The sequence below is a fragment of the Budorcas taxicolor genome, chromosome 3 (genome assembly GCF_023091745.1).
Source record: "Budorcas taxicolor isolate Tak-1 chromosome 3, Takin1.1, whole genome shotgun sequence".
Classification (NCBI taxonomy): domain Eukaryota; kingdom Metazoa; phylum Chordata; class Mammalia; order Artiodactyla; family Bovidae; genus Budorcas; species Budorcas taxicolor.
The window spans coordinates 11,748,582-11,773,560 of NC_068912.1; the positions used below are offsets into that span (position 1 = coordinate 11,748,582).

At 39.5% G+C, this 24,979-nt stretch overlaps 1 protein-coding gene across 1 annotated transcript in view; it reads left to right on the forward strand.

Annotated features, from left to right (window-relative positions):
* Positions 1-24,979, forward strand: part of SPTA1 (spectrin alpha, erythrocytic 1) — an 80,050-nt gene that overhangs the window by 10,918 nt on the left and 44,153 nt on the right. The window contains exons 10-18 of the mRNA XM_052637177.1: positions 1,159-1,296; positions 2,174-2,284; positions 3,872-3,949; positions 4,081-4,236; positions 5,817-6,021; positions 7,424-7,605; positions 17,693-17,936; positions 19,087-19,209; positions 24,596-24,813. Coding sequence (XP_052493137.1) covers positions 1,159-1,296; positions 2,174-2,284; positions 3,872-3,949; positions 4,081-4,236; positions 5,817-6,021; positions 7,424-7,605; positions 17,693-17,936; positions 19,087-19,209; positions 24,596-24,813 — 1,455 coding nt within the window. The remainder of the gene's footprint in view (positions 1-1,158; positions 1,297-2,173; positions 2,285-3,871; positions 3,950-4,080; positions 4,237-5,816; positions 6,022-7,423; positions 7,606-17,692; positions 17,937-19,086; positions 19,210-24,595; positions 24,814-24,979) is intronic.

Genomic DNA, 24,979 nt, shown 5'->3' on the forward strand with positions numbered 1-24,979 from the left:
ACCATGGTTCCTGGTACATGGCTCATTTCCTTCTCTCCTCTGTACAACCTCAAATCAGACTGATTTTCCTATATTTGTGTTTCTGAAATCTTCATTAAGCAACAGGAAAGCTTTACACACTGCCATCATCATAATCTTCTAGATCCCAAAGGCTCACCTAAACCTCCTGATCCCTGAGACATTTTGCTCTAGTCACAGAGTCATAGGAATTTCTGGGATGATAATTGAAATAAGATTTGCAGGTTCTCTGCATCTCATTAGCTTCCAAGCACAGCCACCAGCACTATATGATGAAAACTGAGATCTCTATATTTTCAACTCATCATCAAGAACCCTATGGGAGAATTATAATATGAATTTTTATTTTTAACAATTTTCTTCCAAAGGAAGAATGGAACTCTAAAACCTTGGAATGTACCTTTTATCCTGAATTCTGAGAATTTGTACCATCTTTTTGATGGAATTAACACAGCAGTTTTAATAAGCTGGGATTCCTCGGACAGATGCTTGGGCAGAAACAAAGGCTTTCATTAGTTTGAGAATGTCCCTTTTTCCTTGATGGTTCTCATTTGCATTTGAAATAGAATGCAGACTTCTCAATCCGAGCATTTAAGTGCCCTGTGAACTTGAGTTTCATGAAATGTCCACCTTATTTAGACACTGCAGTTTTCTCTGGAGCACTTGGTATAATCCAATGATAACCTGGAATAATTACTTACTTGTGGTATTATGTCTTCCTACAATCCTGATCTCCACCTCTCTACCCTTTAAATTTTGGTTTGATACAATAGTTTCTATACTTCTACTCCCTGTGTCTTTGAATCAATTAATCTTTTCTTCTTTATTTATACATAGTAAGTGTGGTATACCTCTATTATGGTATTTCTCCCATTTTTTCTATACTATAGGGATTTACTTAATTGTAGTGATGGACAGGGAGGCCTGGTGTGCTGTAATTCATGAGGTCGCAAAGAGTCGGACACGACTGAGAGACTGAACTGAACTGAACTGAGGAGCCTTAAAAGAAAAGCTTGTTTTTCTATTCATTTTTTTTTTTTTTCCTTCAAAGGGCCTTGCGTTTATTAGATGCTCAGTGACAGTAGGATAAAATAAATTCACTTAATATCTTCCTGGTCTTTTACCTTTTCCTTTCCATAGATGTCAGTACTTACCTACAACTGGGTGGCTCTGCTGAAGCTGTGGGAGGAGCGTCAGCAGCAGTATGAGCAGTGCTTGAACCTGCACCTCTTCTACCGTGACAGTGAGCAAGTAGACAGCTGGATGAGCAGACAAGAGGTAACACAGGGGCTCAGCAAGTGTCCAGAAGCCATTTCTCCTGCTCCTCCTTCACTACTATCAGCATCCTCACCACCACTTCAGTTCATGTGGGAACTAGAGGGTGAGCCACAAGGAAGAGAAAAGATCGACCCTCTCTGTAAGGCTCTTGAAATTCCCTCATGGACAAATGAACAGTAAAAATATTTAAATACAAAGCACAGAGTTTTTAAACTTCTCTGAACATGTGGCAAAATGAATATCCAATTGTTAAGGGATCGGCAAAAGAAAAATGTGAATCAGGCAGGACTAACCAGAGATTTTCTGATGAAGGTGAGTGGTCCTCTTGAGGATTTGAGAACACTGAATCATGCTTAGATTGGTTGGTTCACACACTGAGATGAAGGTGATAAATTTGGATGAGAAGATTGGGAAAGGAATTCTGAAGCTGAGGTTCTGCTCTTTGAGGTTAATCTATCTCCTCTCCTGCTGCTGCTGCTAAGTCACTTTAGTCGTGTCTGACTCTGTGCAACCCCATAGATGACAGCCCACCAGGCTCCACTGTCCCTGGGATTCTCCAGGCAAGAACACTGGAGTGGGTTGCCCTTTCCTTCTCCAATGCATTAAAGTGAAAAGTGAAATTGAAGTCGCTTAGTTGTGTCTGACTCTTTGCAACATCATGGACTGCAGCCTACCAGGCTCCTCCGTCCATGGGATTTTCCAGGCAAGAGTACGGAGTGGGTTGACATTGCCTTCTCCTCTCCTACCTTGTGTTAATTCCCATCTTGCTTTTCCATCCCCCTCACCTCCTTTCTTCTTCCTTTTCTCAGAGATATTCCAAAGGGAATGATTCTCACTAGTGAGGCACAGCTGGGATGTATCTTTCTGTCTTCTACAGGCCTTCCTGGAAAACGAGGACCTCGGAAATTCCTTGGGCAGTGTAGAAGCCCTTCGTCAGAAGCATGATGACTTTGAGGAAGCTTTTACTGCCCAGGAGGAGAAGATCACAGTAAGAAATGGGCCCTGATTTGGGCACTGGCTTCATTTTTTTTTTTTTTTTTTTAAATCTTTAATTGGAGGATAATTGCTTTACAGTGTTGTGCTGGTTTCTGCCTTACAACAATGTGAATCAGCCATATATATATTCCCTCGCTCTTGAAACTCCTTCGCACCCCCCACCCAATCCCACACCTCTAGATTGTCACAGAGCACCAGGTTGAACTCCCTGTGTTACACACATCTCATAGATTACCAATCTTTAGAATCACTCATAACTATCAGATATGAGAGTTGTTTTAAAAAGAGAAAACATCCAGAAAAATAATCATACCCATTTTTATCAACACATTTCTTATTCCACAAAGCATATTTAGAAAGTATTTATTTTCTAATTTTTTTGAGAATTAGGTAAATTTATTTTTTTAGTTAATTTAATTGTAGGATAGTTCCTTTAAAATATTGTGATTCTTTTAGAAAGTTTTTAAAAATTTTGAGCAATTTATATTCTCTGACACAGTGCCTGATCGTCTTATTTTTTTCTGCAGTATAAATAGAAACTATGGGATCCATATCCAATATGAATCATAATTTAAAAGTTTGAATATATTATTTACATTTTTTAGTCTTTTCCTCTCCAGTAATATCTCCATTTAGCTTTCTTTAGTAATATCTAGAAATCTTGGTAGTATCTATTTTTTCCTGTATATCTTCATCTATACATTTTGCATTTAATGCTGCTATAATTTTCTTGTGAACCTTAAGTTACAGTGTCCCAGAAACTTGTCAATACATAAGCAAGTCTCAGAGAAGTGTAAGGGAGACTTTATTTGTCCAATGCATATATACTATATGTCTTTGGCTATCTCCTAGGACTGTGCTGGGGTTAGCCAAAACTTGCACATGTGCATGTATACCACCAGCACAACAATAACCACAAAACTCCAAATTTTTTTTGTTAATCTTGGGTCAATTCAGAGCTTGTTATGGTCCCTTCCCAGTTCATATGCTTATTAGGTTGATTTTCATTGGTAAAAGATAACAATGTAAAATGTTATTGTTTATTAAACACTATTTGTAATTTCACATCATTTTCCTATTCCCAATTGATTAATTCATCCTGAGCAATTTTGAGAGTTTATGAATGAGTCAAAATTCACATGTATAATTTGACTCCATTCCCCATATAGCTAGAGATAAGAAGAATTATTAAAAAGTACATATGGTATATGATGGATGGATGAGTGAATAGATAGATAGATAGATAGATAAAGACTGGCCATTGAACAAGGCTGTATCAACAATGCTTCTTAAAAATTTAAAAATAGATCAAATATTCACCTCATAGTGAAAACAGGATTCATTCACTGTAACCTAGATTAAGAAGAAACTACTGTGGCATAGAGAAAAAAATTAACCTCTCTGAGATTTATATTTTGAAATACAATTTATAACAGAAATCAGAAGTAGGACCCAGATCTTCTGACCCTGAATCTTATCCTCTTCCCACATTGTCATGCTTCCTCTTTAAACAGCTAGCCAAACTGTGGCCACTTACTCAGTGCCAATGAGAGAAAAACTTTTTTTTTTTTTTCCCCAGACCATAGACAAGACTGCAACCAAACTGATTGATGATAATCATTATGATTCAGAGAACATCGCTGCTATCCGGGATCAAGTATGTGCATCTGCCTGCTTGTGCACCCGGGTCAGGGAAAATGTTGGAGCATTGTTAACCACGGTAGGCAGTAGATCTAAGGCATCCATATTTTATTTTTCTGACAGTGAGTTTGTTTATGTTTTTTGCAGCTGTTGGCCCGACGGGATGATCTACGAAAAAGGGCTGCCACTAGACGCAGATTGCTGGAGGATTCATTCCTGCTGCAGCAACTGTATCAGGACTCAGATGACCTAAAGAACTGGATCAACAAAAAGAAAAAGTTGGCAGATGATGAAGATTACAAGGTATGCAGGGTTGCAGACCCTGGACATACTCATTGGTACTTAATTTCATGAAACTAGAATCTTGGACCTGAAAAGACAGGAGCGTTCAGCTGGTGAGCCTCATTTTATAGATGGAGAGACAGAGTCTCAGAGAAGGGCAATGATTCCTCCAGGACTGTACTTGTAATTTCCAATTTTCCAATACCCTGTTGCCCATCACCCCTTTTCCCTGGCACAATTTCCAGTGGTCCTTAACAGAGCAGGGGAAAGCAGAGATTCCCCTTATTTAGTTGCATATCCCCCTTTCTGCTGCCCTATGCACCCTTATAGTAGGTAAATGTTGGGTCTAGTCATTCATTCAGGCTACCAGGAACTCAGAATTAACCTAATGGTTTGATTCAATATAGACTTACTGCTTTGTAGCTGGAAAGGAACAATTCCTTATTTTACAGATGAAGAAACCAGGATCTGAATTGTGTAGTGAGTTGCCCAAGGTTAACTGATTATTTAGATCTGTTTTACAAGCGACTTAGCAGCAGCAGTAGCAGCAGCAACATAGAGTTAGACACATGAATTCTCTTGGGGGAAAGTAAATACTGGGCTTGAATTCACTCCCTGTCCTGTTTTAGTTTGTGTGACTTTGAAAAATTCCTGAATTATCTTTGAGTCACACATACATTTTTTTTTAAATTTTGATATTGTATAAAACACATAGTTTTCACTCACAATATAAATTATCAATAGGCTTCCCTTATGGCACTATGGTAAAGAATCTGCCTGCCAATGTGAGAGATGGAAAGAGAGGTGGGTTAGGTCCCTGTGTTGGGATGATCCCCTGGAGTAGGAAGTGGCAACCTGCTCCAGTATTCCTGCCTGGAAAATCCCATGGACAGAGGGGCCTACCTGGCTACAGTCCATGGGTTCACACAGAGTTGAACATGACTGAGTGACTGAGCATGATAAACTGTTAAACTATTTTGCACACACACACACACACACACACACACTCACAAATTTTTGCATTTACAGTCAGGACTGGAATCAGTCTCTTGATTTCTAGTCCAATATCTATTCACTGTATTTACTTTCTAAATATCATTTAGTCTTAAATGTATACCTCTGATGCTCTTGTTCTAATATTCTTTTGATAGAACTTTGAGCATCTAATTTGTAACTTTCATTCTGTAAAACTCAGCACTATGTGCTTGTGTTCTCTAGAGGAGTTATGGTTCCAGTGTATGTAGGGTAAACAGGTCTTCTTAGCTAAAGGCAGGAATGGAAAATAATCTCCATCTTTCATGCCAGCTGTGATCGATTGATAATCCTTACACAGGGTGCCATATTTAAAGTAATCTTCAGACCATATCCAGACTCAGTAGAAATAAGTTTGGGGGTGATTAGCCATGTCTACCATTTGTATGAAAGGAGTGATTGGTCATAGGTTCCTGAGCATCCTCTGGATCTATACTTGGACTAGAACAATTCTTCCTTATATCCTCTTCTTAGTTAGATTTATAGTGAAAAAAAATTCCTATCCTCAAAATATCTGCCCCTCATTTTTCAAGGAATTGTTTTCTTTCATTGTTTTCATTTTCTCTCAGGAAATACTGAACTTGAAGAGCCAGGTTCAAAAGCAGAAAGTCTTTGAAGAAGAATTGGCAGCTAATAAGATCCGGCTTAATAATATACAGAAAACTGGCCAGAAGATGATTGACAGCAATCATTATGCCTCCGACAAGGTGGCTGATCGTTTGAGGGAAGTTGACAGCCTCTGGACTGAACTGCAGGAGGCTACAGAGCAGAAAGGTTAGAAGCAGAGTTTTTTAAGAAATGAATTCCTAACTTCTGAAACCCACCTTCATCTTTACCACCTTGAATTTACCTGGTGGCCTCTGTGAGAAGGGAGGGATGTTACTCATTTGCTTCCCTGTGTCTTCGTCTATTGGTCAAGAAATTTATAAAATCTAACCTAAACTTATCACACACAGTTATTATGTATTAACACAATTCTTCTATATATTAACACAATTCTTTTCTTCAGATATGTAGGTATTTTCAACTGAAATTATATTTGTTTTCTTTTCACTTTTCTCCCTCTTTTTTCTTCCTGTTGAATAAATATTCAGATACAGTGAATTCAATATTGACTATACATCTAAAATGAGTGTCCATAAATTTGATTATACATCTTTTTGTTCTATAAATGAAGCAATGTATTCTGACTCAGGTTATTTAATTAGGCATTAAAATATGGTTGGGGCCACATGTGATATTCCCATGATATTTTATTCTTATGAAAAGGCTGGATGGCTTGCTTTTTTCACCTATCTGGGCATATTTAGGTTCTGTTGTAAGCTCTTAAAAAATTCCCATGTCTGCTTGACTAGCCTCTACTTAAATTTAATTTCACCTCTTACTTTGGAAAACAAATCAATCATCATAATTAACACAAATAATGATGCTTTTTCTGTCAATAGTCCATTAGTTATAAACATTATCTATAGACATGCCTCTGTCCTGATTATAGAAAAGATACATCATACTGATTTTGTTGGATATCCTGATTTTTGGTTTAGGAAAAAAAAAAATCAACTTGACTGTAGCAAGAAGTTGCTGTTACTTCATGTCCTAGTAATTGTTTCACAGAAATAATGCAAATGATTGCTATAAGATCATATGATAAAGAATTTAGCTGAGAACAGTGGATAATCAAGATATTTTCTGGAAGAGACACTTGTAGGGTGTGGTTTGTGATAAAGAACAGGCACTAAGGCAGAGGTGGCTGATGGCTAGCAAAGTTCTGAGGAAGATATTTAGGAAAAGATACTTCAAAATTTCAAACTGAGCTAACCCCAAGTTTTATCCTTTTCTTGGAAAATGACATGTTTATGCTTAAATCCCTTTGAAAGGGAGGTCTCAATGGAGAATAACAAGTGACAAGATAGTTAAAATCTAACATAGGCCCATACCTCAACAAGAAATGAACATATTGTTTATATCTGTTTTGAGAACACTACTATCTTCAAAAGCAAATCCTATCTGAATTCTACAAATTAATGGTAATTTCTTATGTAATCACATTAGACAGTTATATTTTTCCCATTGGACTATCCAAACATTATATTATTCCTTAAGTTGGTATAACTTTTAATAGCATATAATGAAGATTAGTTATGATACTTGTCTTATGCTTGATGTCTTTTCCTAGGGATCCAGTTGTATGAAGCAAATAGGCAGCTGCAATTTGAAAATAATGCAGAAGACCTGATGCAATGGCTGGATGAAGTGGAATGGCAGGCTAGATCTCAGGATTATGGGAAAGGCCTAGCAGATGTCCAGAATCTGCTCAGGAAACATGGCCTCCTGGAGTCTGCTGTGGCTACTCGTCAGGTTTGTTGCTAGCTCTTTAACCAATTGTGAGCCAAGTTACCTACATACATTCTGAGCACATTCGTCATAATTATTGTTTTAAAAAAAGAGTGAGACAGAACAGGAAGCTGTTAGGTATTTAGAATAGGAAAAAGAAGTCCAAAATGAAAGTGAAGAAAAACAAAGAACAGAAAAAGCCCATGAAAATGGAGCAAAAGAATATCTGCAGACCGAAGTGAGAATGTCAGGTGAAACAAACACACCCTTTCTTGGCTAGCCCAATTTGCATAGGGCAGGCTCATTGAGGAGGAGACAAAAAGTATAAAAAGAGGAAGCCAAGATGGATTGAGGCCTCTCCTTTGGGGTCAGCCTGCCCTCAAGCCTCAAGGGTGTTCTATCCTCTGCTTGCCAAATAAAACTGAGCTGTAAGCAAGCTGTCACACTGGTCCACCATTTCAAATCTTTGCTCCCATGAGATAGAACTGAAGAAATTTACACACTCCCCCAACATATCTGGTGCCATGACTTGGATGATATACTGGGAGAGTGCGTAATTTTCTCGGTTCTGACTCGCAGCAGCAAAGATTTGAAATGGTGCCCCAGTGTGACGGCTTGGTTACAGTTCAGTTTTATTCAGCAAGCAGAGGATAGTACACCCTTGAGCCGTGAGGGTGGGCCAACCCCAAAGGAGAGGCCTCAATCCTTCTTGGCTTCCTCTTTTTATATGTTTTGTCTCCTCCCCGCTGAGCCTGCCCTGTGCAAACTGGGCTAGCCAAGAAGGGCGTGTGTTTGTTTCACCTGAGGTTCTCACTCCGGTCCACAGATTTTCTTTTGTTTCATTTACATGGGCTTTGTCCTTTCTTTGTTTTTCTTCACTGCCATTTTGGACTCCTTTTTCCTATTCTAATTACCCAACAAAGCCAAAGGTAAAAATTCAGAACCTTTAGTTGGTCAACCATCTCTTTCCAGTATCTCCTTTTTCCAGCTATTCTTCTTGGTACCTGGTGTCTTTTGTCAGAACCCCATGGCTGATATAAGACTTTATTGACTCTTCTAAATATGACGTTGTACTCTCAATCCAGAAACCTGGATTTTATATAGCCTTATCACTTCCTAGTTCTATGGTGCATCTTTATCACGTGTTTGCACCTCTGTTTACTTACCTATAAACTAAAAGTTTGGATAAAATGTGTCTTTCTATTCCGGTATCCTACAATTCAAAACTTGAAATATTTTTAGTAGTACCTTTTTTTTTTTTTCTTAAGAAAATTGAAACACAGAGAAATGAAGTAACTTCTCCAATGTCACAGAGAAAATTAACAGCAGGGCCAGGACTATGAAACAGATGTCTAGGCTGTTGGTTTCAAAATTACCCACTGAAATCACACCAGAATATTTTTTTAATACAAAATTATTTATGTTAATTGGAGACTAATTAGTTTACAATTTTGTATTGGTTTTGCCATACATCAACATGAATCCCCCACGGGTGTACACGTGTTCCCCATCCTGAACTCCCCTCCCCTCTCCCTCCCTCTGGGTCATCCCAGTGTACCAGCCCCAAGCATCCTGTATTCTGCATTGAACCTGGACTGGTGATTCATTTAACATATGATATTATACATGTTTCAATGCCATTCTCCCAAATCATCCCACCCTCTCCCTCTCCCACAGAGTCCAAAAGACTTTTCTATACATCTGTGTCTCTTTTGCTGTCTCACATACAGGGTTATTGTTATCATCTTTGTAAATTCCATATATATGCATTAGTATACTGTATTGGTGTTTTTCTTGCTGGCATACTTCACCCTGTATAATAGGCTCCAGTTTCATCCACCTCATTAGAACTGATTCAAATGTATTCTTTTTAATGGCTGAGTAATACTCCATTGTGTATATGTACCACAGCTTTCTTATCCATTCATCTGCTGATGCACATCTAGGTTGCTTCCCTGTCCTGGTTATTATAAACAGTGCTGTGATGAACATTGGGGTACACGTGACTCTTTCAATTCTGGTTTCCTCAGTGTGTATGCCCAGTAGTGGGATTGCTGTGTCATAAGGCAGTTCTATTTCCAGTTTTTTTTTGAAGGAATCTCCACGCTGTTCTCCATAGTGGCTGTACTAGTTTGCATTCCCACCAACAGTGTAGGAGGGTTCCCTTTTCTCCACACCCTCTCCAGCATTTATTGCTTGTAGACTTTTGGATTGCAGCCATTCTGACTGGTGTGAAATGGTACCTCATTGTGGTTTTGATTTGCATTTCTCTGATAATGAGTGATGTTGAGCATCTTTCCATGTGTTTGTTAGCTATCTGTATGTCTTCTTTGGAGAAATGTCTGTTTAGTTCTTTGGCCCATTTTTTGATTGGGTCATTTATTTTTCTGGAATTGAGCTGCAGGTGTTGCTTGTATATTTTCAAGATTAGTTCTTTGTCAGTTCCTTTATTTGCCTTTATCTTCTCCCATTCTGAAGGCTGTCTTTTCACCTTGCTTATACTTTCCTTTGTTGTGCAGAAGCTTTTAATTTTAATTAGGTCCCATTTGTTTATTTTTGCTTTTATTTCCATTTTTTTTTGGGGGGGGCATAGAGGATCCTGCTGTGATTTATGTCAGACAGTGTTTTGCCTATGTCTTCCTCTAGGAGTTATATAGTTTCTGGTCTTACATTTAGATCTTTAAACCATTTCTAGTTAATATTTGTGTATTGTGTTAGAAAGTGTTCTAGTTTCATCCTTTTACAAGTGATTGACCAGTTTTCCCAGCACCACTTGTTAAAGAGATTATCTTTTCTCCATTGTATATCCTTGCCTCCTTTGTCAAAGATAAGGTGTCCATAGGTGCGTGGATTTATCTCTGGGCTTTCTATTTTGTTCCATTGATCTATATGTCTATCTTTGTGCCAGTACCATACTGTCTTTGATGACTGTGGCTTTGTAGTAGAGCCTGAAGTCAGGCAAGTTGATTCCTCCAGTTCCATTCTTCTTTCTCAAGACTGCTTTGGCTATTTGAGCTTTTTGTATTTCCATACAAATTGTGAAATTATTTGTTCTAGCTCTGTGAAAAATACCGCTGGTAGCTTGATAGGGATTGCATTGAATCTGTAGATTGCTTTGGGTAGTATACTCATGTTCACTATATTGATTCTTCTGATCCATGAACATAGTATATTTCTCCATCTATTAGTGTCCTCTTTGATTTCTTTCACCAGTGTTTTATAGTTTTCCATATATAGATCTTTTGTTTCTTTAGGTAGATATATTCCTAAGTATTTTATTCTTTTCGTTGCAATGGTGAATGGAGTTGTTTCCTTAATTTCTCTTTTTATTTTCTCATTATTAGTGTATAGGAATGCAAGGGATTTCTGTGTGTTGATTTTATATCCTGCAATTTTACTATATTCATTGATTAGCTCTAGTAATTTTCTGGTGGAATCTTTAGGGTTTTCTATGTAGAGGATCATGTCATCTGCAAACAGTGAGAATTTTTCTTCTTCTTTTCCAGTTTGGATTCCTTTTATTTCTTTTTCTGCTCTGATTGCTGTGGCCAAGATTTCCAAAAACATGTTGAATAGTAGTGGTGAAAGTGGGCACCCTTGTCTTGTTCCTGACTTTAGGGGAAATGCTTTCAATTTTTCACCATTGAGGATAATGTTTGCTGTGGGTTTGTCATATATAGCTTTTTTATGTTGAGGTATGTTCCTTCTATTCCTGCTTTCTGGAGAGTTTTTATCATAAACGGATGTTAAATTTTGTCAAAGGCTTTCTCTGCATCTATCGAGATAATCATATGGCTTTTATTTTTCAGTTTGTTAATTGATTGATTTGTGGATATTGAAAAATCGTTGCATCCCTGGGATAAAGTCCACTTGGTCATGGTGTATGATCTTTTTAATGTGTTGTTGGATTCTGATTGCTAGAATTTTGTTAAGGATTTTTGCATCTATGTTCATCAGTGATATTGGCCTGTAGTTTTCTTTTTTTGTGGCATCTTTGTCAGGTTTTGGTATTAGAGTGATGGTGGCCTCATAGAATGAGTTTGGAAGTTTACCTTCCCCTGCAAATTTCTGAAAGAATTTCAGTAAGATAGGTGTTAGTGCTTCTCTAAATTTTTGGTAGAACTCAGCTGTGAAGCCATCTGGACCTGGGCTTTTGTTTGCTGGAAGATTTCTGATTACAGTTTCAATTTCCGTACTTGTGATGGATCTGTTAAGATTTTCTATTTCTTCCTGGTTCAGTTTTGGAAAGTTGTACTTTTCTAAAAATTTGCCCATTTCTTCCACGTTGTCCATTTTATTGGCATATAATTGGTGATAGTAGTCTCTTATGATCCTTTGTATTTCCGTGTTGTCTGTTGTGATCTCTCCATTTTCATTTCTAATTTTATTGATTTGATTTTTCTCCCTTTGTTTCTTGATGAGTCTCATTAATGGTTTGTCAGTTTTATTTATGCTTTCAAAGAACCAGCTTTTGGCTTTGTTGATTGTTGCTATGGTCACTTTTGTTTCTTTTGCATTTATTTCTGCCCTAATTTTTAAGATTTCTTTCCTTCTACTAACCCTGGGGTTCTTCATTTCTTCCTTTTCTAGTTGCTTTAGGTGTAGAGTTAGGTTATTTATTTGACTTTTTTCTTGTTTCTTGAGGTATGCCTGTATTGCTATGAAGTTTTCCCTTAGCACCGCTTTTACAGTATCCCACAGGTTTTGGGTGTTATGTTTTCATTTTCATTCATTTCTATGCATATTTTGATTTCTTTTTTTTTTATTTCTTCTGTGATTTGATGGTTATTCAGCAATAACCATCAAGGTTATTCTCAGTCCTTGTCTCCAGGCTATTTATCTGTGATTCCATTTTGTTTTCAAGATTTTGAATCATTTTCACTATCATTATTCGGAATTCTTTATCAGATAGATTCCCTATCTCTTTCTTTTTTGTTTGGTTTGGTGGGCATTTATCCTGTTCCTTTACGTGCTGGGTAGTCCTCTGTATCTTCATCTTGTTTATATTGCTGTGTTTGGGGTGGCCTTTCTGTGTTCTGGCAGTTTGTGGAGTTCTCTTTATTGTGGAATTTCCTCACTGTGGATGGGGTTGTACGGGTGGCTTGTCAAGGTTTCCTGGTTAGGGAAGCTTGTGTTGGTGTTCTGGAGGGTGGAGCTGGATTTCTTCTCTCTGGAGTGCAATGAAGTGTCCAATAATGAATTATGAGATGTCAGTGGGTTTGGAGTGACTTTGGGCAGCCTGTATATTGAAGCTTGGGGCTGTGTTCCTGTGTTGCTGGAGAATTTGTTGGCCCTTGGGTGGTGCTTGGTTTCAGTGTAGGAGGCATTTGATGAGCTCCTGTTGATTAATGTTCCCTGGAGTCAGGAGTTCTCTGGTGTTCTCAAGATTTGGATTTAAGCCTCCTGCTTCTGGTTTTCAGCCTTATTTTTACAGTAGCCTTAAGACTTCTCCATTTATACAGCATCATTGGTAAAACATCTAGGTTAAAGATGAAAAGTTTCTCCACAGTGAGGGACACCCAGAGAGTTTCATGGAGTTACATGGAGAAAAGAAGAGGGAGGAGGGAGTTAGAGGCAACCCGAATGAGGTGGAATCAAAGAGGAGAGAGCAAGCTAGCCAGTAATCACTTCCTTATGTGTGCTCCACAGTCTGGACTGCTCAGAGATGTTCACGGAGTTATACAGAGAAGAGAAGAGGGAGGAAGGAGACAACGGTGGCCAGCAGGATAAAGTGGGGAATCAAAAGGAGAGAAACAGATCCAGTCAGTAATCAGTCCCCTAAGTGTTCTCCACTGTCTGGAACACACAAAGAGATTCACAGAGTTAGGTAGAGAAGAGAAGGGGAATGGAGGAGATAGAGGCAAACTGGTGGAGAAAAAGGAGAGTCCAAAGGGGGAGAGAGCAGTCAAGCCAGTAATCTCATGCCCAAGTAAAAATGGGCACTGAAGATTGGGTTCTTAAGGGTATAAAATTGATAACAAATACCAAAAGACAAAGATTAAAAATCTAGAGTAGAGGCTGGATTTTCAAAAATACAATATTAAAGAAAAGAAAAAAAAGTCACAAAAATTATATATATATATATGAAGTTTGCTTTAAAAAATAGGGTCTCTCTCTTTTTTGCAAAGTAATAGTAGGCTATAAAAATGAAAATTAAAGGAAAGGATTTTAAAATTTTAAAACTTAAAAAAAAGAATGATTGTAAAAATAATAAAAATATATCTAGGACCTTCTCTGGTGTTGTCTTGGGCAGTGTGGGGTCAGTTCATTTTCGAATAGTTTCTTGGTCTGGCTTATATTTCTCAAGATCTATAGACCCCTTCCTATGTAGTCAGTATTAACTACAGGGTTTTAATCTATTGCACGTGTCACTTCCAAGAAGGTTCCCTCTGTTTTAGTTCTTCTGCTTGCTGGTCTCTTTGGTGTCTGATTTCTGCCCTGACACAAGGAGATGGTGATGGACACTTTTTTAGGCTCACTTGTTCAATCATGCTGTGGGGAGGGAGGGACACTGCAAACAAATAACACTGTTGTGGGCTCACAGTGTCTCAGCCACACTGGGCCTGCCCCCACTCATGGAGTGTGTGCCCTCCCTGCCCACACTGCTCAGGCTCTAGGTTGCTCCACCGGGAACCATCCGAGGTTGGCCCTTGGCTGCATGCACCTCCCAGGTCTAAGCTGCTCAGGTTCAGGCACTTGGGTAGTCCTGAGAGGCGCACTCAGCTGGGCCTGAGTTTTGTGCCCTTCCCAGGTCTGAGCAGCTCAGGTGATGAGGTGTTTGGTGAGCATGGTTGCTGCAACTTATTACCTCTCCCATCCCTGCTGCTCGGTTTTCCGGGTGTACAACCAGCACATCTTCTCAGGCGGATGTTGACCATCCAGAACCCCAAGAAGTCTTAGTTAGCAAAGAAGCCTGCTTGCAGTTTGGTAGATAATGCCTCTCTGGGGCTGTGATTACCCACTTCTGGCTCTGGCTACCTGTCACTGGAGGGGGATGGTCTGCAGCGGGCTAGCTCTGTTCAGTTCTTTGTTCTGTGAGCAGGCCTGATGGTGTCTTAGGCTAGGGCTTTTTCCGTGGTAGCTATCCCACAGTCTGGTTTGCTAGCCCAAGTTAGTTCACTCATATTGCCCTCGGGGCATTCAGGCCCAGTCCTTACTCTAAGCAATGCAGCCCAGGTCTCCCTGTCCAGCCCCTGCTTGCTAGTGGCAAGTGCAGGTGTCTGCGCTGCTTCTCTGCTGGGGCAGTTACCACTGGGCACGTAATCTGTGGGGTTTAATTATTGATTTATTTTTCCTCCCAGTTATGTTGCCCTCTGTGGTTCCAAGGCTCTCCACAGACTTGGCAGTGAGAGTGTTTCCTGGTGTTCTAAAACGTCTCTGTTTTTAAGACTCTCTTCCCAGGATGGAGCTCTGTCCCTACCTCTTTTGTCTCTCTTTTTGTCTTTTATATTTTTTCCTACCTCCTTTCTAAGACAATGGGCTGCTTTTCTTGGTGCCTGATGTCCTCTGCCAGCATTCAGAAGTTGTTTTGTGGAATTTACTCAGCACTTAAATATTCTTTTGATGAATTTGTGGGGGAGAAAGTGGTCTCCCTGTCCTATTCCTCCGCCATCTTATGACCACTTCCAGACTATTTTTGAAGTAAATTTATCCAATAAGCTTTTAGAGTATAGAGGTCACTGAGTCCAAGCTCACTCTGCTCGTCACATAACAGGCCAATGCATCCAAGAGATGAGATGTTGTGGCAAGGAAGAAACTTAAATCAAGGAGCCAGCAGACCAAGAAAATGTCAGGCTGGTGCCTCAGAATAGCCATTTTATTGGGGTCTGGATGCCAAGTTCCTTTATCGATCAGAGAGAAAGAAGCAATGAGGAACTAAAGTAAAAAGGCAGAATAGAGAGGGAGAGACAGTGGGGAAGTAAAGTGAAAGGGTCTTCAGTCTTGGAAAAAACATCTCCAAGAGAATTTCCAGCCTGCAGAAATGATGGGTTAATCTCTTCTATTCACAGGTGGGCAGGGACAAGCTATCTGTCAGTAAGATGAAGAAAGACACTTTATTTTACAGTCAAGCGAAGGGGCAGGGTCCTCCAGGAAAGCTATTGAGTATGATTATATTAACAAAAGCAATGAAAAACAAGTCAAAGAAACAGTTTCCAACATGGAGTCAAATTGGTTTCCTCCCTGCAGTAGAGATACTCTATGCGAGTTTCTAGAGAATTCAGTGGAAATCAACTTCCAGTTGACTCAATTTCTCATCCCAGGAATCCAAGCTTGTATTGTATTGAGAACAGTTAATATTATCAAGCCTTAGGTTCCAGAAGGTCTGCGGGCTACTTCTCATGATCCTCAAGCTAATTTCAAGTTAATTTCTTCTATTTGGTGGTGGTTTTAGCATCTGAAAATCTCAGGAAATATGCATCAGATACTATTATCTGACTACTTCAGAAAGGAGCTAACACAGAAGGTATGGGGGAGAGATTTGTCCCAGGAAGGCCAGTAGGGTCCTGCTTGATTATACTTCTAGTTGGAGTAGAGGCTAAGATACCATGCTTCCAAAAGATATTTTAGATATGGACTATCAAAGCTGGAAAAGGTCATAAATATTTGCTAGCCTTTATTATATTATATATATATATATATATATATATATAATATTCTCTAAAGTCTTTATTGTATAGATGAAGAAACTAATGTTAAAACAAGTGGAAAGCTGGATAAAATAGCAACTGACTCTCAGCCAAGTCTATCTCTTTAGTCTGAGGCATCATTCACTACCTTAGCTTTCAAATAGTACAGTGGTACCATAATCGTAATGACAATTATCATGTTTTAAAATCACTCTATTATGCAATGATGTTTTTCAAAGTTAAACTGTCCTAAGAGATGAAAACATTTGGCTAGTAGAAGATTTCAATTTTAACTCTCTGTGGAGTCTTTAATACTTTATTGAGAAGTGAGTATACACTTTAAGAAGCTATTGATCAATGGTTTGTTCCAAATAGAGAAGAGATAGATCAAACCCTGTGTAGGTTGAGCACAGAATGGCAAACTAGGATAAGTAAAACCAATGCCTGCTGTACATACGTCTTTTAGAAGAATTTCTTTTATCATCAACTGCCCATCCCAACAACAAAATAAACAAGCAGAAAAACAAAACTTCTGTGTACTGTGCTACTGCTAGACAGTCATAGTTGATCTCATTAACAAAGATGAAATGAATCTCTTATATCTATTTTACTGTGCAGTAATATGATTAAAATTTTATTTCTAGGAAGATGCTTCAAACTTCTGCTTCTGTTTTCCTCCTATCTCATACATAAGGCAAATGGGAACAGTTATTTCCTTAGATTCCTATAACCAGTAGCCAAAGAAAGGCCTTTGAATTTCTCTTTTTGGGGTTCTGACACTTGTTTTGCAGAGCCACATTTCATCTCACAGGCATTATTCCTGCTCTGCAACAAACAATAATATCTCATTATAAAGGACAAGAAAGGAGTTGGAAGGGGGACTGAGATAGAAATAGCCTCCTGCTATCCTCTTTGGGCCCTCGATTTAGCAACACTCCCAATCAAAGAAGGCTTTGTAGTTCTGGTTTCCCTGATTTCTCTGGTGCCCTCTATAAATATTTTGTCCTTTCTAGCACATGACTTCGGGGCTTCCCAGTGGCTCAGTGGTAAAGAATCCACCTGCCAACGCAGGAGATGTGGGTTTGATCCCTGGGTGGGGAGGATCCCCTGGAGAAGGAAATGACATCCATTCCAATATTCTTGCCTGAGAAATTCCATGGATTAGAGGAGCCTGGTGGGCTACAGTCCATGGTATTGCAAAAGAGCCAGACTTGATTTAAACAACATGTTATTTCAGAACTATTTTCCTATAAATAGCTTTTGGCATGATGAATTGGTTCTTAGTGTAGCAACCTCTCCCACTCTATTTCACTGATTTGATTTAGAAGTTTAAACACAAGCACATATGGGAGCTGATTCTCCTTATCACTTCTTGCCCAACATCAACCCCCTCCCTCCCCCACCCCAGATACCAGATACCAAACTCTCATCCTTTTCTTACTAAATGATGGGACTTTCTGACCCCCATTCTATTTCTCCCTTAGGATCAGGTGGACACCCTCACAGACCTGGTGACATATTTTGAAGAAATCATCCATCCCGATGCTGGGAACATACGGGAAAGGCAGGAGTACCTGGTATCCCAGTTTGAAGCCCTGAAGGAGCGACTGGCCTACCGGAAGAATAAGCTCATTGACCTTTTCCACCTGTACCAGATCCAAAGAGATATAGAGGATGAGGAGGCCTGGATCCAAGAAACAGAACCCTCAGTGGCTTCCACCTACCTTGGTTAGTAAGTCATATAGCATCAGCAGGCAGAGCCAGAAGAAGAAGACCAAGGTCTACAGATGGTTTGAAAGATCAGGGGCACAGTAACTAAGTTTATGCTCAGCTCTTTCCCCTTAGACACTTGAAAAATTTTCAAGCTTTCAAAGAAAAAAATAAAAGATTTTAGAAAAATTTATATGAGAAGTTTACCTCCTAAAACCAAACATGAAGAGTGCCACAGATTTAAGGCCTCTGGGAAGAGCTTTTTGCTACTTGTTCTAACTTAAGTTATTGTTAAGGTCCTTGGCTGAGTGGTCATGGTTAATGTTTGAGGTACCAAGTGTTTCTGTCTACATTGTCAGTAGTTCCCTTTTATAAGGGGAGTTTTCACAAGGATATATTAATATATCAGCTATTACAAAGATAAAAGGAATGAAATAGCAGATATAGTACATTTTGTTTCCCTTGGAAGCTATTGGTTTACCATTGTTAAAGCCAGGACACTTGCATTGAAATAGGGAAAAAAGTGCACACAGATATAATGTAAACTTGATTTACATATATTCATTACATCTGTGAGAGACTGGATCATGATGACAGGAGGAACTAGTCTGGGAAAACTTCCTAGAAGAGAAAAGATATCTTTGCAGGAGAGATGAGCATAGAGATTTGCAGACATTTAGTGTGAAGTATACAGAGGAAAATTTTGGAGGAAAGAGAGGTGAAGCTTGGGTGGGAGACAGGGAGGATGAAGTTATTGGAGAACACTTATTATTAGTTTATAGGATTTAATAACTTACTAGTACCCATAGAAATTAGTAAGTGGAAGAGCCTGTTTTTTATACTACTGTGTGCTGAAAGAAATTGGTTGCATGATATATTGAAAGTTTGATCTGAAGTGTTACTTGCCTTTCTACCTATCATCCAAAGAGAAGAGTGATGTATTCCTCATTTTGTGTAGAATAATAAATTGAAAATTCTTAGTACAAAAAGGCAAGGGGAAGAACGAAGCCAAGCAGAGATGATTAATTCAGACAATGTAAATTTTAGGAAGCCTGCTTAATGAATTCAATGGGAAGAACTTGTAGGTCCAAGAGTTGAAAGGAAGTAGAATAACGTCTTCTTATTCTGTGTACTGCAACAATGAACTTGAAATTATTTTTATCTCTAGGTAAAGACCTGATTGCCTCCAAGAATCTACTGAACAGACACCATGTCATCCAGGCTAATATTGCCAGCCATGAACCACAAATCCAAATGATTACAGAGAAGGGAAACAAAATGATAGAGGAAGGCATGTATGACTCAAATTTATGTCAAATTTGTCAAATTTATGGGAAGAAGTTTTTCCAACTTTAGGGCTTCATTCCATTGTCTACATTGATGCTTTTAGCTGTATAATTTTCCTTTTAGGTGAAGTTTCTCTAACATTTCCTCTACTGAAGTCCTGCTAATAATAGATTCTCTTGTCTCTTTCTTTGATCTAAAAGACTTACTTTTGCCTTCATTTTTGAAACACATTTTCACTGGATATAAAATTATTGTCTGAATGTGTCTTTAAGTATTTTAAATGCTGCTACACATCTTCTGACTTGCATAGTTTCTGATGAGATGCATGCTCTCATCCCTGTCTTTGCTCTTTTGTATGTAATATCTTCTTACCTCTGATTGTTTAAAGCTTTTTATCAATGACTTTTACCAACTTGGTGTAGTATTCTTTATTTCTGCTGCAGAAATAAAGATCCAGAGCTTCTTGGATCTACTTTCTTCTTGTTCTCCCAGGGAATCTTTTATTCTGGAGCTAATTTAGAGGATTCAACTCAGTTCAGTTCAGTCGCTCAGTCGTGTCAGACTCTTTGCAACCCCATGAATTGCAGCACTCCAGGCCTCCCTGTCCATCACCAACCCTCGGAGTTCACTCAAACTCATGCCCATTGAGTAGGCAATGCCATCCAGGCATCTCATCCTCTATCGTCCCCTTCTCCGTCTGCCCCCATTCACTCCCAGCATCAGAGACTTTTCCAATGAGTTAACTCTTCGCATGAGGTGGCCAGAGTACTGGAGTCTCAGCTTTAGCATTACTCCTTCAAAAAACACCCAGGACTGATCTTCAGAATGGACTGGTTGGATCTCCTTGCAGTCCAGGGTCTCTCAAGAGTCTTCTCCAACACCACAGTTCAAAAGCATCAATTCTTCAACACTCAGCTTTCTCAACAGTCCAACTCTCACTTCCATACATGATCACTGAAAAAACCATAGGCTTGACTAGACGAATCTTTGTTGGCAAAGTAATGTCTCTGCTTTTGAATATGCTATCAAGGTCGGTCATAACTTTTCTTCCAAGGAGCAAGCGTCTTTTAATTTCATCACAGCAGTCACTATCTGCAGTGATTTTGGAGCCCAAAAAATAATGTCTGACACTGTTTCCACTGTTTCCCCATCTATTTCCCATGAAGTGATGGGACCAGATGCCATGATCTTCGTTTTCTGAATGTTGAGCTTTAAGCCAACTTTTTCACTCTCCTCTTTCACTTTCATCAAGAGGCTTTTTAGTTCCTCTTCACTTTCTGCCATAAGGGTGGTGTCATCTGCATATCTGAGGTTATTGATATTTCTCCCAGCAATCTTGATTCCAGCTTGTGCTTCTTCCAGCCCAGCGTTTCTCATGATGTACTCTGCATAGAAGTTAAATAAGCAGGGTGACAATATACAGCCTTGATATACTCCTTTTCCTATTTGGAACCAGTCTGTTGTTCCATGTCCTTTTCTAACTGTTGCTTCCTGACCTGCATGTAGGTTTCTCAAGAGGCAGGTCAGGTGGTATGGTATACCCATCTCTTGCAGAATTTTCCATAGTTTATTGTGATCCACACAGTCAAAGGCTTTGGCATAGTCAATAAGGCAGAAATAGATGTTTTTTTTTCTGGAACTCTCTTGCTTTTCCCATGATCCAGCAGATGTTGGCAATTTGATCTCTGGTTCCTCTGCCTTTTCTAAAACCAGCTTGAACATCTGGAAGTTCACGGTTCACCTATTGCTGAAGCCTGCCTTGGAGAATTTTGAGCATTACTTTACTAGCGTGTGAGATGAGTGCAATCGTATGGGAGTTAGAGCATTCTTTGGCATTGCCTTTCTTTGGGATTGGAATGAAAACTGACCTTTTCCAGTCCTGTGGCCACTGCTGAGGTTTCCAAATTTGCTGGCATATTGAGTGCAGCATTTTATTGCATCATCTTTCAGGATTTGAAATAGCTCAACTGGAATTCCATCACCTCCACTAGCTTGTTCATAGTGATGTTTTCTGAGGCCCACTTGACTTCACATTCCAGGATGTCTGGCTCTAGATGAGTGATCACACTATTGTGATTATCTGGGTCATGAAGTTCTTTTTTGTAGAGTTCTTCTGTGTATTCTTGCCACCTCTTCTTAATATCTTCTGCTTCTGTTAGGTCCATACCATTTCTGTCTTTTATCAAGCCCATCTTTGCATGAAATATTCCCTTGTTATCTCTAATTTTCTTGAAGATATCTCTAATCTTTCCCATTCTGTTGTTTTCCTCTATTTCTTTGCATTGATCAGTGAAGAAGGCTTTCTTTTCTCTCCTTGCTATTCTTTGGAACTCTGCATTCAGATGCTTATATCTTTCCTTTTCTCCTTTGCTCTTTGCTTCTCTTCTTTTCACAGCTATTGGTAAGCCCTCCTCAGACCGCCATTTTACTTTTTTGCATTTCATTTCCATGGGGATGGTCGTGATCCCTGTCTCCTGTACAATGTCACAAACCTCCATCCATAGTTCATCAGGCACTCTATCTGTCAGATCTAGTCCCTTCAATTTATTTCTCACTTCCACTGTATAATCATAAAGAATTTGATTTAGGTCATACCTGAATGGTCTAGTGGTTTTCCCTACTTTCTTCAATTTCAGTCTGAATTTGGCAATAAGGAGCTCATGATATGAGCCACAGTCAGGTTTTGGTCTTGTTTTTGCTTACTTTATAGAACTTCTCCATCTTTGGCTGCAAAGAATATAATCAATTTCATTTCGGTGTTGACCATCTGATGACATCCATGTGTAGATTCTTCTCTTGTGTTGTTGGAAGAGGGTGTTTGCTATGACCAGTGCATTCTCTTGGAAAAACTCTATTAGTCTTTGCCCTGCTTCATTCAGCATTCCTAGTCCAAATTTGCCTGTTACTCCAGGTGTTTCTTGACTTCCTACTTTTGCATTCCAGTCCCCTATAATGAAAAGGACATCTTTTTTGGGTGTTAGTTCTAAAAGGTCTTGTAGGTCTTCATAGAACCGTTCAACTTCAGCTTCTTCAGCATTACTGGTTGGGGCATAGACTTGGATAACTGTGATATTGAATGGCTTGCATTGGAAACGAATAGAGATCATTCTGTTTTTGAGATTGCATCCAAGTACTGCTTTTCAGACTCTTTTGTTGACCATGATGGCTACTCCATTTCTTCTGAGGGATTCCTGCCCACAGTAGTAGATATAATGGTCATCTGAGTTAAATTCACCCATTCCAGTCCATTTTAGTTTGCTGATTCCTAGAATGTCAACATTCACTCTTGCCATCTCCTGTTTGACCACTGCCAATTTGCCTTGATTCATGGACCTGACATTCCAGGTTCCTATGCAATATTGCTCTTACAGCATCGGACCTTGCTTCTATCACCAGTCACATCCATTGATGGGTATTGTTTTTGCTTTGGCTCCATCCCTGCATTCTTTCTTGAGTTATTTCTCCACTGATCTCCAGTAGCATATTGGGCACCTACTGACCTGAGGAGTTCCTCTTTATGTATCTTATCATTTTGCCTTTTCATACTGTTCATGGGGTTCTCAAGACAAGAATACTGAAGTGGTTTGCCATTCCCTTCTGCAGTGGACCACATTGTGTGAGACCTCTCCACCATGCCCGCCCATCTTAGGTAGCCCCACAGGGCATGGCTTAGTTTCATTGAGTTAGACAAGGCTGTGGTCCTAGTGTGATTAGATTGACTAGCTTTCTGTGATTATGGTTCAGTGTGTCTGCCCTCTGATGCCCTCTTGCAACACTTACCATCTTACTTGGGTTTCTCTTTCCTTGGACATGGGGTACCTCTCACTGCAGCTCCAGCAAAGCACAGACGCTGCTCCTTAGCTTGGACGAGGGATATCTTCTTGCCGCCTCGAATAGCTCCTTTAGGCCCTCCGGCGCCCACACAGCCACGGCTCCTTGGATGTGAGGTTGCTCCTCCCAGCCTCTGCCCCTTGCCTCGGGCAGGGGTAGCTCCTCTTGGCTGCTCCTGTGCTATAGTTCTATAGTGCTAATCCTTTTAACACTACAATGTATACACTACCCCAGGCCTGAGCTATGGCATTCATGAAGGCATAGCTCATTTCTTTCCTTCTCTCAAGAGTCACACTCTTTTGTCTATTGTCTGAAAATCATTATATCTTACAGTCTGTCCTGTTTTCTGGTTGTTTAGGATAGGAGAATAATTCTTGTAGTAATAAATCCTTTATGGGCAGAAATGAAAATCTGCTGGTTGATTTTTGCCAACACTTCACTGAATTTTCTTGATTTACCTATGGGTGTGTTCACCAAATTCTGAAAATGTACTTAACATGATCTAAGGAAAAATTTTGATTCATAGCTATTAAAAAAAAAAAAAGCAGAAATGAAAATTAGCTGATTTTTCTGTTTAGGCTAGAGAATGCATGTTTGTAGTGCTCTGAACAGTACCCACCTATAGGTATTTTGTTTTCATTCCCTATGTCAGATATTGTACCTTCCAATTCACCACCTCACACACACACTCTATCCCTTATTAACATATACCAATGCTTAATCTGGTCCCATCACTTCATGGGAAATAGATGGGGAAACACTGGAAACAGTGTCAGACTTTATTTTGGGGGGCTCCAAAATCACTGCAGATGTTGACTGCAGCCATGAAGTTAAAAGACACTTACTCCTTGGAAGAAAAGTTATGACCAGCCTAGATAGCATATTCAAAAGCAGAGACATTACTTTGCTGACTAAGGTCCATCTAGTCAAGGCTATGGTTTTCCCTGTGGTCATGTATGGATGTGAGAGTTGGACTGTGAAGAAGGCTGAGCACCGAAGTTGATGCTTTTGAACTGTGGTGTTGGAGAAGACTCTTGAGAGTCCCTTGGACTGCAAGGAGATCCAACAAGTCCATTCTGAAGGAGATCAACCCTGGGATTTCTTTGGAAGGAATGATGCTAAAGCTGAAACTCCAGTACTTTGGCCACCTCATGCGAAGAGTTGACTCATTGGAAAGGACTCTGATGGTGGGAGGGATTGAGGGCAGGAGTAGAAGGGGACGACAGAGGATGAGATGGCTGGATGGCATCACTGACTCGATGGATGTGAGTCTGAGTGAACTCCAGGAGATGGTGATGGACAGGGAGGCCTGGCGTGCTGTGATTCATAGGGTCACAAAGAGTCGGACATGACTGAGCAACTGAACTGAACTGTACTGAACTGAATGCTTAATCTCACATATAACATTTCAATTCCTAGGAATTTAGGTAAACTGTCATATTGACTTCATGCAGCATGATCCTCATGGCTCCTTTTCTCTCCCCCAGATTACCAAAAAGATTAAAGTATAGTGGACATTAATGAGGATAAAACTCTCCTTTTCTATAACTACCTCATAGGACACTTTGCTGCAGAAGATGTGGCCTCTAGGGTCAAGAGTTTGAATGAGAATATGGAATCTCTCCAGGCTCGAGCTACTAGACGGCAGAATGATCTTGAAGCCAATGTCCAATTCCAGCAATACCTAGTTGATCTGCATGAAGCAGAAGCATGGATTAGAGAGAAGGAACCTATAGCAGACAACACTAACTACGGGGCAGATGAAGAAGCAGCTGGGGTAAGGAAGGCATAGGGAAAGATATTGGCTAATAATCACCAAACTGGTACCAAATGTGTACCTAATTAGATTGTGTGATAGCGTTAGGTTTTCTTAGATCATTTGGGGTTTCCAGAGTGATAACTTTTGGGCTTCCTCTGCTGGGATAACCTGAATTACCAAAAAT